Genomic DNA, 13,604 nt, shown 5'->3' with positions numbered 1-13,604 from the left:
GATTTCTGTCTTCCATGCAGAACGTCGCAGGTCAATCTGCCATGCCCGTCTGGCCCCTCTTGATGTTTTCCATGGCCAGGGCCTGGTCTGTGCTTCTGTTCATCCACATATGCAGAGTCTTGCAGCTCAGAGAGCAAGTGTCATGAAAGTGACCCAACTCTCTATGATTCAAAAGGGGATATCCAATTTTTTCAACTGCTCCTGAAGAGACCACAGGGAAGCTTTCCCACAAATACAAGGTGCTGCTGAGGGATGGCCTAGGGATTTCCCGGGGGAAGGGGGAGGCCTGCACCTGGGAGGCCTTGGCACTCTCTTGCTGCAGCTAGTGACAAAGCACTCTCTCCTTTTTTGTCAATTCATAAGCATTTTCTGGAGTTAATCTGGTGCTCCAGGCAGGAGTTCTGCTATGAATATAAAGGAGGAAGGTAAGCGATATCCAGAGTCCTTTCCTCTCCCTAGGGAAAAGCAGGGCTCACTTGTGCTCTGCCGGGTAGCCATTAATCATATTTAATTGACTTGAGCATGTAAGACACCACAGATCACTGATTTTTACTGTCTTCTCAAAGACTGATTATGTGTTACTGCTCACCACCAAACATCGCCGGCACTCTCCTGGGTATCCCTTGCAGAATATTGGAAGTGATTAGTGCCAAGATGCAAAATGCACAGAGGTGTTTTCTGGTCCATTTTCAAGGCGCATATATCCCAAGCAAATCTCATCCTAATTAAGAAGCATTGCATCAGACAAGCTCCGTAAAGTGCAGTATCACTTTTCTGTCATGCCTTTCTCTCTGTTAACATCTTGAATAAATTGTTTCTTTTTACCTGTCACACCAGACCATGGAATGAGTCTCACTCAGTAGTTCATTTTTGTTGGAGTGATTAATAATTCAGAGTATTATATTATCTATGATATCTCCTCTAAAATATCTCGTTGCTAGTAGAACATGTAGGAGATGTTAAAAAATAATGCGAATCGCAGGCGAAGGGGCTTTATTAATATGTTAATTTTTTTAATAATTCAAGCACTTCAAGTTTCATTATCAGGATGGAATGATTTTAATTATGTAGCTAAATGACATCTAAGTATTTTACCCATTTCTGTTGTGAAGGACAAGAGATGATAGGATAGTTCATCGAAGTCTTCAAGAAAAGGAAGGAAAATCTCTTCCTGGAAGAAGGGATTTCGGTATTTGTACACTGCCTGAGAAAAGGCAATGCGGAGCCCCCAGGGTGCCTGCGTCAGAAACACTTTCACGCCCTCTTCAGTGCATTTGCAAATGGAAAAACAAGGAAAGGGATAATAAAAACATAAAGCAAAAACAGATGTGCATGGTTCATGCTCAGTCTAGACATCTGTGAAACTATATTTTATGGACTCACAGATAGTTTGCGCTCGTCTCCTAAGCTAACGGTTGGCGGGGCAAACTTTCCCCGTAGTGCCATGGAAAACAGTTCCAATGATCTGCTCCAGAGTTGCAAGGGTTGCAACTAGGAACACCCCACTGAGTGTTCCACTTTGTAACACAGGGTTGCCGTGCATCGGAATCCTTAGAGGGCAGTGGGTTTGATTTGAGGGTTGCTGTGTCTGCTTCGGCCATACTTTTGTCTCCTCTTCAATGCTTTTACAAACAGCAAGGGGGGAAGACTACACAACAAAAACACACTCTCATGGCTCATGATCTGTCTGGGCATCTGCGAAATTCATTTGAGCGACAGGAAAACGTATAGTAGATAATGTATAGTGATTTGAAATGTAGCAAACATTTTAAAACTTTATCGAACAGTTGTTAAAAGAGCTCGCTTGAGATTTAGCTCATGACTCTATCAGAAAAGCATGAAAGGTTTCAGAGAATGACCCTGTTTCAAAAGCTTTGATGAAAACAAAACAAACCAACAACAATAACAAAAAAGCTTTGAGGATCTTTTTTCTTTCTTTTTTTTTTTTTTTTGGCTCTTTATGCATGAGTTCTGAATGCTTTCTTAAAGCAGGAAGCGTATGAACAAATCGAACAGGGATTTAAAGAAGGCAAGTGGAGAAAATGCTAATGTTTTCCATTATTTATTTATTTTCTAATCCACTCATCAATTTCTATTCTCCATATTTTAACACCCGGGTTGTTCTTATTAAGTGCCATCGAGTTCCCTTCCCACCCCCACCCACCTCTAGCATCCTCACATTTAATAGGACCAAATGGCTTCTCCCTGCCCCAGCTGCATGGTCGGTTGAGAATTGGATACTTGTGAGTCAAGGGGTATAGATCACCAGCCCTTTCTGATTGGTCCATCGTAGTCTAGAAATGCCGCTGGAATCTGTTTAGCATCATAGCAACACACAAGTCTCTACCACAGTCAGTCAAACTTGCATGTTTCATGCCTTGGGGTGTTCCTCCCCTTTCTCACCACCCTCCTCCCACAGGGTCTTCTGACCTATCTTCAAAAATACCTGATTCTTCAAAAATACCTCTTAGCTCAGTTCAGGTTCCTTTCTCAGTTGGGATGATGAGAGTCTCTGTCTTGGAATATCAATCTGTTCCCTCAGTTTCAGGCTTCTAACTCTGTGGGGGAAGCTTTTTATGTTTGTCAGCTCTGAGGGAAGGTCCTTATCTCCTTTCCACATCTGTGAGCTCCACATCCCTTGGAGAGCTGCGACTGTCTTGGCCACAATCATCACCTGAGTCTAGGAGGTTCTCAGCACAGGGATGCTGGTTTCAAAAGGCACTCTTTGCTCCTAGTTCTGTCTTCTATCTTGGTGCTTCTGAGAGCTCTCTGACTTCTGCTCGCTTGTTTGGTCTCTTTTGGTTCTTAAAAACTATTGACTCAAGATACAACCTAATCCTGTTGAATATATTCTGATTCATTAACATAATGACCTCAAAATCTTCCTCCTTAACATCATACAGGTTAGGATTTACAACACCTGAGATAATTACAGCAGACCAGAAAATGGAAAATAATGATGTAATACTGAGAATCATGGGACACTATGCAATCTATAACAGTGAGGCATCTTATTTATTTAAAAGTATCTATGTAGGTATAATTTTTTAAACCGTCACCAGCAAGCTCTGTTGATCGTAGGTGGCTTTTGCTGCATTTCAAACAATCATAATGCACTGGTTTAAAATGAAAAACGGCAACAACCATTGTATTGATCAGGATTCGATCAGTGAATTCTGCATTGGGGAACTATTGATCAGGATTCGGCCAGTGTGCATTCTGCATAGTATTTTCTGAGCTGGTTGGACTGGAGCTTATTTGCACACCTGGAGCTTGGTGGGCTGACTCTCTTTCCTTCAGGGCATTTCTCCACAGCAGGAAAGTACAGACCTCTTTATCTAAAGGCTGGGCTTATCTAAAGCAGCAGTTCTCAACCTGTGGGCCACCACCCCTTGGAGATTGAAAGACCCTTTCACAGGGCTTGCCCAATTCATAACAGGAGCAAAATTACAGTGATGAAGTAGTAACGGAAATAATTTTGTGATTGTATGGTTGGGGGGTCACCACAACATGAGGAAAGGGTCGCGACATTCGGAAGGTTGAGAATCACTGATCTAAAGGTGGGTTTCCTTCCTGAAGAGTGGAAGCTGCACCCTCTTTGCATGGCGCAAATAAGATGTCAGTGCCAGCTCAGTTTCAAAGGGTAGGGGCATAGATTTCCCCTTTTCCTGGAAGGAGTAGCTCACCCTTACATCCATGCAGAGGGGATGGATTTGGGGAGTATGTTCACAGGCATGTAAGATGGCCTACTCTATCTTTGCTTGACAGTGTTTTTAAAAATTTCCATTACATACAGTTCTCAATCCCTGCTCCTCTCCTCTTCCCCAGATGTCCGTGTATTATTACCCATCTGGTCAGTACCCTACCTCAACCGCTCCGCAGTACCGGCCCATGGCCTCCGTGCAGTACAGTGCTCAGCGGAACCAGCAGATGCCACAGGCAGCACAACAAGCAGGTACCTGGGCTCCTTTCCTGTTCTCTCTTCTGACCTGGCGCAGGTGCTTTTCCTAGCTGCCCTCACTGAACGAACGAGCATCCAACTTTAGCCTTTCAAATCGCCGCATCTCTCTTATTCTAGGCAGGTAACAAAGCACTTGATCGGTATGTGCAACAAATGCAAGGTACAAGATAATGGTGCCCAGGCGTGCATTCTAAACACAACTCCGGTACATTTCCATTATGTTTGTAAACCTTATTCCTTTATTTTTAAAAGGACAATCACAGTCCCATATCCTTTAATCCGTGCTCCCTGCCACCCCCTAAAATTAAACAACAACAAGGGATGTTTTACATCCAAGTGAGGTCCTTCCCTGGTTCCAAGGATAGGAAGTCTGGATCCATTGAATCTCAGGCATCCTAAAACCCGCTGTCTTTCAAAGAAGTCCCTGCCTTTTTTAAAGAAGTCCCTGCCAGTGAAGCCAACCTTGAGTCCAGTTCGTGTTCCGGAGGAGGACCAGCGCCACAGCGTCCTGCGCAGAGCCCCGGCACCCTCTGTGCAGTGGGAAGGGGGGCCGATACACTGTACGAGAGTGAGTAGCAGGTCTCACAGTGAACCGGTCTCTTTCCCTACTGTGTCACACTCCTAGTGGATGCCAGTGTCCAGAGAACAGCAGAACCCAGCCGGGCTGCTGACTTGAGCTGGGGACAGGGCTGTGTCATTCCTGTTGACCAAACTGCGGGGGAAACTGCTAATTGTCATGCTGAAGATTACCTGGCTGGAGAGGCTGCCTCTGTAAGTAGGTCATGGAAAAGAACACATGCTCCCTGCTGCCACTCATCCAAGCCCGCTCTGTGATCTGCTTTCTGCACTGACTCCACATACAAACCCATCAAATATGTAAGCGTCAGCACATGTAATATATGCATGGTATGCACATTTCTTATAAATCATGACGATAGACAGATCCCCTAGCAGAGATTCATATCAAGAGCATGCCTTCACAGTACTGGAGCTGACATTTCTAGCGTTTTGCCAGCTGGGGAAGGATTAAATATGGCTGTGCCATCGAGAGCTATAGGTTTCAGTTCATCTCATGGCTGATTGAACGTCTGTGGGGGAAGATTAGAGGAATGGACAGCAGTCGAAGCTGCCATGTTCTAGTTCTGCATTGTATTTGTTGGGGCACAATATATACTGCTGAATAGACTTAATGCTTTTTTAATAAAACCGGCGCATACATACAAACAATGTCAAACTGCTAAGTATTTCCAGAAATGCATTTGGTAATATTCTCTCTGGTGATTGGCAAACGGCATTGTCTCCAGCATCTGGGGTCACCTTTGCTACCAGTGTAAATATATTCTGGGCTGATAAGTTGCTTGCTTTTTGAAATGCCATATTTTCTTCCGCTGTTTATCAAGTAATTTATTTATAATGTACCAGATGTTGGTCAAAAGGCTCCAGTGAAGTTTTCCTTTTGGTGATGTTGCCTTTAGAAGAACAAAGATGCAGATATCTAATGATTATAATTGTGTTTTTAGTTAGTTTAGTGTCATTGTGCTGTGTTGTTTGATACAGAGATATTTCAGTCTTGTGTTAGGGGGTAGCCCCTATATAGGGTTGTCTTTACAAACATGCTCTAAGCTCTGGGTATATGCGAGGAGTGAAGTTGAGTACGTTGGTTGATTGAAAGGGGAACAGAGTTAGATTTGCAGGTCTCAGCTTTCCTAGGCGCCCTTGTGGTGTCCTGGTTTGTAGTGGGTTCTCCTTTGGATTCGGAACCACAAGGTGAGCAGTTTGAACCTACCTGTGACTCCACTGGATAAAGATAAAGCTTATATTGGACACCCACAGGTTGACTATGACACAGAATTGGCTCCATAGCAGTGAATTTGTGTGTGTTTGTTTGTTGTGTCCGCCCCTCCCCGCGACTGCCTCCTGCCTTGCTATTTCCTCTCTCCACTGATGTCACTGATGAATGTCCATGCCATGGAGAGTATGTGTAACGCGTTTTTGTATTCTTTTGTAACATGTGTGAGTACTTAGAGCTGGAGAGACACCTCCTCACACACACCACATACCACACACCACCACGACTCAATTTAAGCAAGTCCTGCCTGTCCCCAAACTCATCTCTGTGACAAGCTGGTGGCGTTGAGAGAGTCTAAGCTCCCATAGCACTCTGGAAATCCCAGCTCCAGGGGAAGATAATGGCCCTCTAATGAAGAAAACTATATTTCTAGTATGGTTCTAGAGAGAAGAAAGAGCAATATTTTCCATGTCAAGGAAATGAGTGACCAATAATGTAGTCTACAGGGATGGGGAAATGATAAGGACCCATTCTTCTCCTAAGAGGGATACCATTGAGATGCACATGCTGATTGAGCCCTTTGAATGTGTCCTTACTGTGACTACTACATCAGCTATAAAATCCAACACAGTATCCACTGCCATTGAAGTCCAGGTAACCGTGCTCACCTCATGACTGGCAATATGTGAAGACACACGCACCACAGTTGGCAGGCTTTTGATAGCCAACTTGAGCCAAAGGGACATGGCAGATTATTGAAGCAAGCACCACTATGTTTCTGGACTACTTCATAGTGGGGATTTTTTTTTTCAATTACTTGGAAGAGTTCTACATGAAACCTTCTTTAGCTTTAGGTCAACCTGTCACACCACTGTTGGCATGGCCCCTGTCTGAGTTTCCTGCTACTACTCTAGTAGGGATGTCATAGGTGGGTGGCTTTAATGAACAGAAATCTCTTTTTCAAGTTATGTCCCATCACTGTCTGAGCACTGTCGATTCCTTCTGTTCCCTCATCTCTGCTCCCATAGTGACTTAACGACTCATTTTATCACGAAGAAAGGGTTTGGTGGAGGACTCAAGCCCACACCAGTGGTTCTCAACCTTCCTAATGCGGCGACCCTTTCATACAGTTCCTCAGGTTGTGGGGACCCCCAACCATAACATTATTTTCATTACTACTTCATCACTGTAATTTTGCTACTGAAACGGGCGACCCTGTGAAAGAGTCATTCGACTTCCAACCTGTCGTGACCCACAGGTTGAGAACCGCTGCCCTACACCAATATGGTCTCATTTGTGTAATAAGGAAAAGCCTATTCTCAAACAATTTTCCATCCCCAGATATCAAGGTTGGGAGCCCAACACATAGTCTAGGGAACACAATCCAATCCACAGCAGCATTGCTTAGCAGGGGGGCTCTGACTTCCCTTTCTTGCTCCCCTCTGTCTGCTACAGCCCTGTGTCTCCTGCCCCTACCTCCTACCGAGTCAGCATGGTACCAAAATGTCCTCAGCTGTCATGAGCAAACATTGCAGTGGGGGCAAAATTATGGAGTTAAAGCCAAATGAGGTTTTAATCTCAATTTGCATCTTGGCGCCAATCGGGAGCTTTTCTTAATTGCCTCGAGAAGCGCCTCCGCCTTCTCTTCTATTTTTGGCAGAATTAAGATCTCTGCATCTTCCCTGGGTCTTAAAACTGTGCACAGGGCATTTTTATGATGTCGTTGAACTATTTTGCAATTGATTAGATAAGATCCTGAGATTATACCTAGTCACAGGGGAAAGGCTTTTGTTCTTTTTTCTAATAATGTATTTTTTAACCTATCCTTGTAAGCCAACCAGTGACATAAGAAGCCTATTTGTGATAATAAATAAGAAACAGGTGATAATAAATTAAAGCTACTAAGTTTTAGCAACTTGAGAGAAATAAAATGGTAGATTTCATACAGTGATGTTTGGATTCTGTAGGTATATGCTTGGCTTTTAGGAAGAAAATAAGGGAACTTAATATAGGAATGTTTCCAGTAGAAAAATTGTTTAGTGCAAAGCTGATATCTCAGGTCACCCAACAGTGGGGGACAGTTGGCTTTATGAGGCTGTGCTATTGGCAGGGATGCAGTTATGAAATATAGCTAAATTGACTGTTTTTGTTTTTAAATTATCCTCAAGAAGTTTCGTACCCGAGAACAAATGTTCTCAGTAGTCAAATACTGAAATGAAGTGCTTACTATATTTTTACACAGATAACATCTGTGTAATACAAATTTTCATACAACGCCCCCACCCCTCATACATGGTTTTCATAAGGACTTTACACCGATAGTTTTGAAGCCGATAGTTTTGATTTCCTTCTTTCTTTCTTTCTTTCTTTTTTTCTGACCCATAGATTTCCTGTCAAGCCTTCATCTTAGGGCTTGTTGACCCAGCGGCTTAGTTCTGACAGCAGACCCTTATCAGCCTCAGGCTTGGTTGTTTTCATGCATGCATGTTACCCACTTGATCATGACAGTATAAACATGATTACTGGTTTTGTCTTTATTTGCTGGCATGTATAATTATATAGAAACCAGAATGTTGGAACAAAGCCAACAATTTCATGTTCCAGAGGCAAATAACGTTTAAGCCATCATTCAGGTGAACAGATTGGCTTAATAGCAGAAAATAGCTGAAATTTTGCCTTTCGATCCAGCTTGGGCTTCTTGTTATTCGGCAAAGATGGTCCAGAATAGCACATGGTAGAAAAAGCCAAGACATTTGTACTTAAATCACACATTGGAAAAGGGGTTAAAAAAAAAAGAAGAATTCATCTTAGATCATGTCTTTGACTTCAAACGTCCTTTTGATTTGCCAATAAAAATCGATTTGGTTTATTTTTTCTAGGCTCTTCAATATCTTGGGCATTTTTTCATAAGTCTCTTTTTTCATAGGTGAATATTGGAGAATGAAAGAAGCCTCATTTCTTAGTTTTATTCAAGGAACTGAGCAATATTCCCTATTTTCCCCTTTTTCTGGGAGACAGTGCATAAAGTTGGCTCTAAATTATTTACTAATATATATATATATACACACATACACACAGAGTGAAAAGACTATATATATATATATATATATATATATTCCAACTCGTGTGTGTGTGTAATACCCTTGTTGCAATACCAGGTAATCACTGTTCTGCTAACACCAGGTTGGCAGTTCAAGCACAGCACCTGCTTTGAAGGAGAAAGATGGAGCTGTCTGCCCCAGTACAGATTTAGTCTTGGAAAGCATTACAGTTTACATAGTGTTTCTATGAATTGAAATAAACTCAACAACTTTGGATTTTTTATTTATTTGGTTGTGGATTTGTTTTTAATATATGTACATGTAGTCTAATTCTCCAGTGAAACCTAGATATTTCCAGGAGTTCTAAAATGATTTTATTTTTATTCTTAGATCATTTGAAGAGCTTTTAAATTATGAATTCAGTATATTTCCTGAATGTTTATGGAAATATAGAGACTTCATTTTTGTTAAATTTTGGTAGTTTATGATTTTCTAGGATTTGGTTTCTTTCTTTGACATGTTGTACCTTTATCATTTGAACTGATGAAAGTGTAAAATTGTTCATGGTTCTCCCTGGACATCTCCTAATGACTGTAGGACTTGTAGTGATGTCTTCTGCACCCTATCTGATTTGGGTGTTTCTGCTCCACAGGCCATTGGTTGACCGTGGTGCAATAAGCCAGTTCTGTTTCACTGATTTTCTCTATTGTTGTACTGTTTCCAATGTCATTGATTGTTTTAGCTCTTTTTTATGTCCCCCTTCTGCTCACATGGAATTGATTGTTCTATTGATTTTGCATTTTCTGAAGGTAGGAGGTTAGATTATTAATTTAGACCTTTTGTTTTTCTAATATAAGCAGTAAATACCACTATTTCAGCTATACCTCATGGATTTTGATATGCTTTGTTTCCACTCACTTATTTGGCTTTTGTATCTTATTTGATCTATGAATTATTTAAAATGACGTGTTTATTGTACAAGTGTTTGGAGATTCTCTTGGGGTGTTCGTGTTACTGATTTTGAACTCCACTCCATCACAGAGAACCTGCTATGATGTCAGTCATTTAAATTTTGATGGGTCCCATTTTCATCCAGTGTTTTTCTTCTTCTTGACCTCGCTCGTTTTGTATCTTTGGAGACTTCTTCTTTAAAACATGGGTTATCTAGAATTGTGTTGCTCAATGTGTAAGTGTTTGTTATAGACTTTCCTGCGGCTGTTCTGTTAGGGATTTCTAGTTTGTTTTCCAGTATAGTCAAATACTCTAGATTTTAAAATATATTCGTATTGCATTTATGATGCATATCTATCTTGGTGAATGTTCAGTGGACAGTGATTAAGGCATTGAGAAAATATATGTTCTGCTGCTGTTGGGAAAATTTTTCAATATATTTTCATTATATTCTATAGGTTGATTTTGCTGTTCCACTGCTTTTCTTTTAACTATAATGCAGAAAGGAACTAGGTAAAGGAAATCTTAAAAATGCACCCTCTTGCAAAAGTCCATGTCACTTTTGTAGGCCGGTTGAAAGGGACAACACACAAGCCAGTTAAACTACGAATGACTTGGTGAGATGCTATCAGTGTCCACCACCTCCCTGCAGAGGAATGGGGAATCCTTCACTTCTCAGAGCCCCATCTTTCTCCGCCTGGTGGAGAAGGGAGCAATATGGTGGACAAGAGGCCTTCTGCTTGTCCAATCAGTCGGCAAAGAGAATAATGGGTGCAGATAAAATAGGTCATTATATAATTTAAAAATATATAAAGAAATGTTTTATGGAACAAGAGTGAGGGACAGAAACCAAGTCAGTATTACAGATCTAGCTTTGGTTTTATTTCACATTTTGGCAGCTGATCCCATGATAACAATATAATTCTAGCCCCTTCCAACCACAAATTGATGCTAGGTCTTTTAGGAATGGAGTGGATAGCTCACAAGTCATGAAGACTTACAGAGGAAGAGGAGTTACTGTAGCCAGCAGTTCTGAAATTGACAGAAATTACCCCAATTTCATTAAAATATGCATTTTGATATAGTGATTCTACAGACTTTTCACTTCTAACAAGTTTCTAAGTCATGCTGATGCTACTGGTCTACCTACCATATTAAGAGCAAAGTAATAAACTACTTCTTCAACCATGTTTGATACTTAGAAAATTGTACAGAGTAAAGAGAACAGCCCCAATTCACTCTTTCATGTGATGGTGTCTCTATTTTTGTCATAAATCATGGATTTCATAGCACAATTGGTCTTATGGATTAGAATTAGAAAGCATTGAAAATTTGTGTTTCTCAATCCAAATTTTAGATAAGAGAAAATTATAGCATGATTCCATGGCATGGAAAGCACTTATAAGTGTTGAAAGATGGAAGAACATGTGAACTTATGTGAACTTTGGCATGTGCCTGTTCAAATATGTCTATGTGGCGTGCTGTGGATGGGGGCTGATTAAGACATTGATTATTCTCTGGAGCCATTAATTCAATTGAAATGTCAGTAAGAATAAGACTGTAGTTAAATATTATGGAAACAAATAGAAAGACCAACAAAACAATCCATATCAACACGTGAGCACATTGTTCAAAGTTTCCACACCAAGTGAGTACATTCCAGGTACTTTGGGCTAGTTTCAGGGGTATGGTGTGTTTGGATTTTTGAACTCAGCAATTTGGAAGTTTCCAAAACTTTAAAATAGCAATGTTACCATTGAAACGCAGAAGGATTCGTTAATAGAACAGAGATAAGTAGGTCTTGAAGATTCTATCCACATCACCCTCTACTCCTGGAATTTACTTTCTTCTTTGAATGCATTACAATTAACTGGACCCAGGGAAACCCACCAAAAGTAGCACTTTCTTATCTGTGACACATTTGGAAAATATTCTGAAGTCATAGTTCATGTCCTGATAAATCACTGTAGAATAGATGTTCTCTGAAGAGCCATGCGCATGATTCCATGCCATAGAAGTTACCAAGTGTTGACAGTGTCTGTATTAACAGTATGTAGTAGGAACGGGAGGAGCTCGGGTGGTACAGTGGGTTATGCATGGAGCTGATAACCACAAGGTCAGCATTTCAAATCCACCAGCCACTCCAGGAGAAAGAGGAGGCTGTGTGTTTTTGCGAAGATTTAAAGTCTTGGAAACCCCAGGGGCAGTTGTATTCTACCCTACAAGTTCACGATGAATCGGGATCGATTTGATGGCAGTGAGTTGAGTGAGCAGGAGAGGAAGTGGTGTCGCTTTTTGGTCTAGTGTTCATCTTCCAGAAATACCACAAGTGGATGACTTTGGCAAACAGAAATATATTTTCTCACAGTTTGGATTGCTCAGAGTACAATTCAAAGTAATGGCTCTCTCTGTTATCTCTAGGGAAGGTCCCTACCTCCTTCTTCCTTTTGTGGGTCCTGTGTTCCTTGAGATCTCCATGCATCTTGGTATCAGTCGTTCTCTCGGGTCTACGGATTTCTCAGGCAGGGACTGGGTCCAAACAGAATCTCCTGATTCTTCTCTCTGGCTAGTGTTCAGGCCCCCTGTCTCTGCTTGCTTTCTTGTATTGTGAATGGCACTATGGCAATGTCAGCGGGAACACCCCAGACACTGGATCAGGACAGGGACCTGAGAAAGAGTGTTGTATCCCACCTGAATCCTTTCTTATTTATGCAACAGACATAACCTACTTCTCTTGAACATAACATAGTCCTGTCTCATTAACAGGAGCCCTTGTTGCACAGTGGTTGGTGGTGATGTTTGGGCTGCAATCCTCCAAGTTCAGCAATTCAATAAAAGCCAGTCACTCTGCAGCAGAAAGGTGGGGTGTTTATATTTCAGTAAAGAATGACAGTCAAGAAAACTCACAGGACCAGTTCTACCCTGTCCTTTAGGGTTGCTGAGTTGGCATCAGCTAAATGGTCATGTCTCATTAACATATCTTACTTTTAGGTACCACTGGTTTGGAATCAGAGTGACCTTTTGCACAACAGAACCAAACATTGGTAGCCAATCCTGGTCCATCCTCATAATTGTTATGTTTGAGTTCATTGCTGGATAATTTCCCCCCTTTGAGGCTAGCTGGAGATGAGGAAGGTGGGCATCTCTGATAAAAATAATTCTAGGGGGAGGGTGTTAAAAAATAGTTCTAGATATCAGTCTGACCACTAAGGTCCATTAGTTAATAGACAAGGACATTTTCACTTCCTACCTAAATTCTCTTCCACAAAAATTTTAAAAGATAAATTTACCTAATCATCATAGATATATTTTCCATATATTTTAACATTAAAATCCCCACTTATGGGGATGGGACAAAAAGAAAATCCCACTTATATACATTTTTAATTAGGAAAAACCCAATATACACACAAAGAAACAATACAAAAGTTGTTAACCTTGACAGTTCTAAGGGAGTGATTTATGCACTGAATCTCTACATTATGATGTTACCAACAGCAGAGAAAAAAATTATCAAAGAGTTACACGAGGATTTAATTGTTAGATTTCTGCTAACATCAGAGGGAGTCACATGGATAAATCCTTGCGGGACACATTGTTCCAAAAATATTAGTCTGGGAAAGGTTACTATGGAAATGTTCGTGAGTTTCTTTCATTAATTGGCCTAATTATTCCATTTAGAGAAGTGGGAGTGAGAAGCATTATGCTGGGATTATGAGAAATGTTAACATTATTAGGAGCAATAATAGGAATCATGCTATTTTGAGACTGAGAATCTTGCAAGTCTACCAAACCATTGAGATGGTCAGGTTCCTTTTGTGCCTTCAGATTTTATAGTAAAAGGGATACGTTTAACCCGCTT

The 13,604-nt window shown here is 41.0% G+C and overlaps 1 protein-coding gene across 15 annotated transcripts in view; it reads left to right on the top strand.

Annotated features, from left to right (window-relative positions):
- ARPP21 (cAMP regulated phosphoprotein 21) overlaps window positions 1-13,604 on the top strand; it is a 116,030-nt gene that overhangs the window by 58,717 nt on the left and 43,709 nt on the right. For all 15 annotated transcript variants that reach the window (XM_075548930.1, XM_075548928.1, XM_075548931.1 and 12 more), the window contains one exon: window positions 3,829-3,955. In XM_075548930.1, coding sequence (XP_075405045.1) covers window positions 3,829-3,955 — 127 coding nt within the window. The remainder of the gene's footprint in view (window positions 1-3,828; window positions 3,956-13,604) is intronic.

This window comes from Tenrec ecaudatus, chromosome 4 (genome assembly GCF_050624435.1).
Source record: "Tenrec ecaudatus isolate mTenEca1 chromosome 4, mTenEca1.hap1, whole genome shotgun sequence".
Lineage (NCBI taxonomy): Eukaryota > Metazoa > Chordata > Mammalia > Afrosoricida > Tenrecidae > Tenrec > Tenrec ecaudatus.
This window is presented reverse-complemented; position numbering and strand designations above follow the sequence as displayed.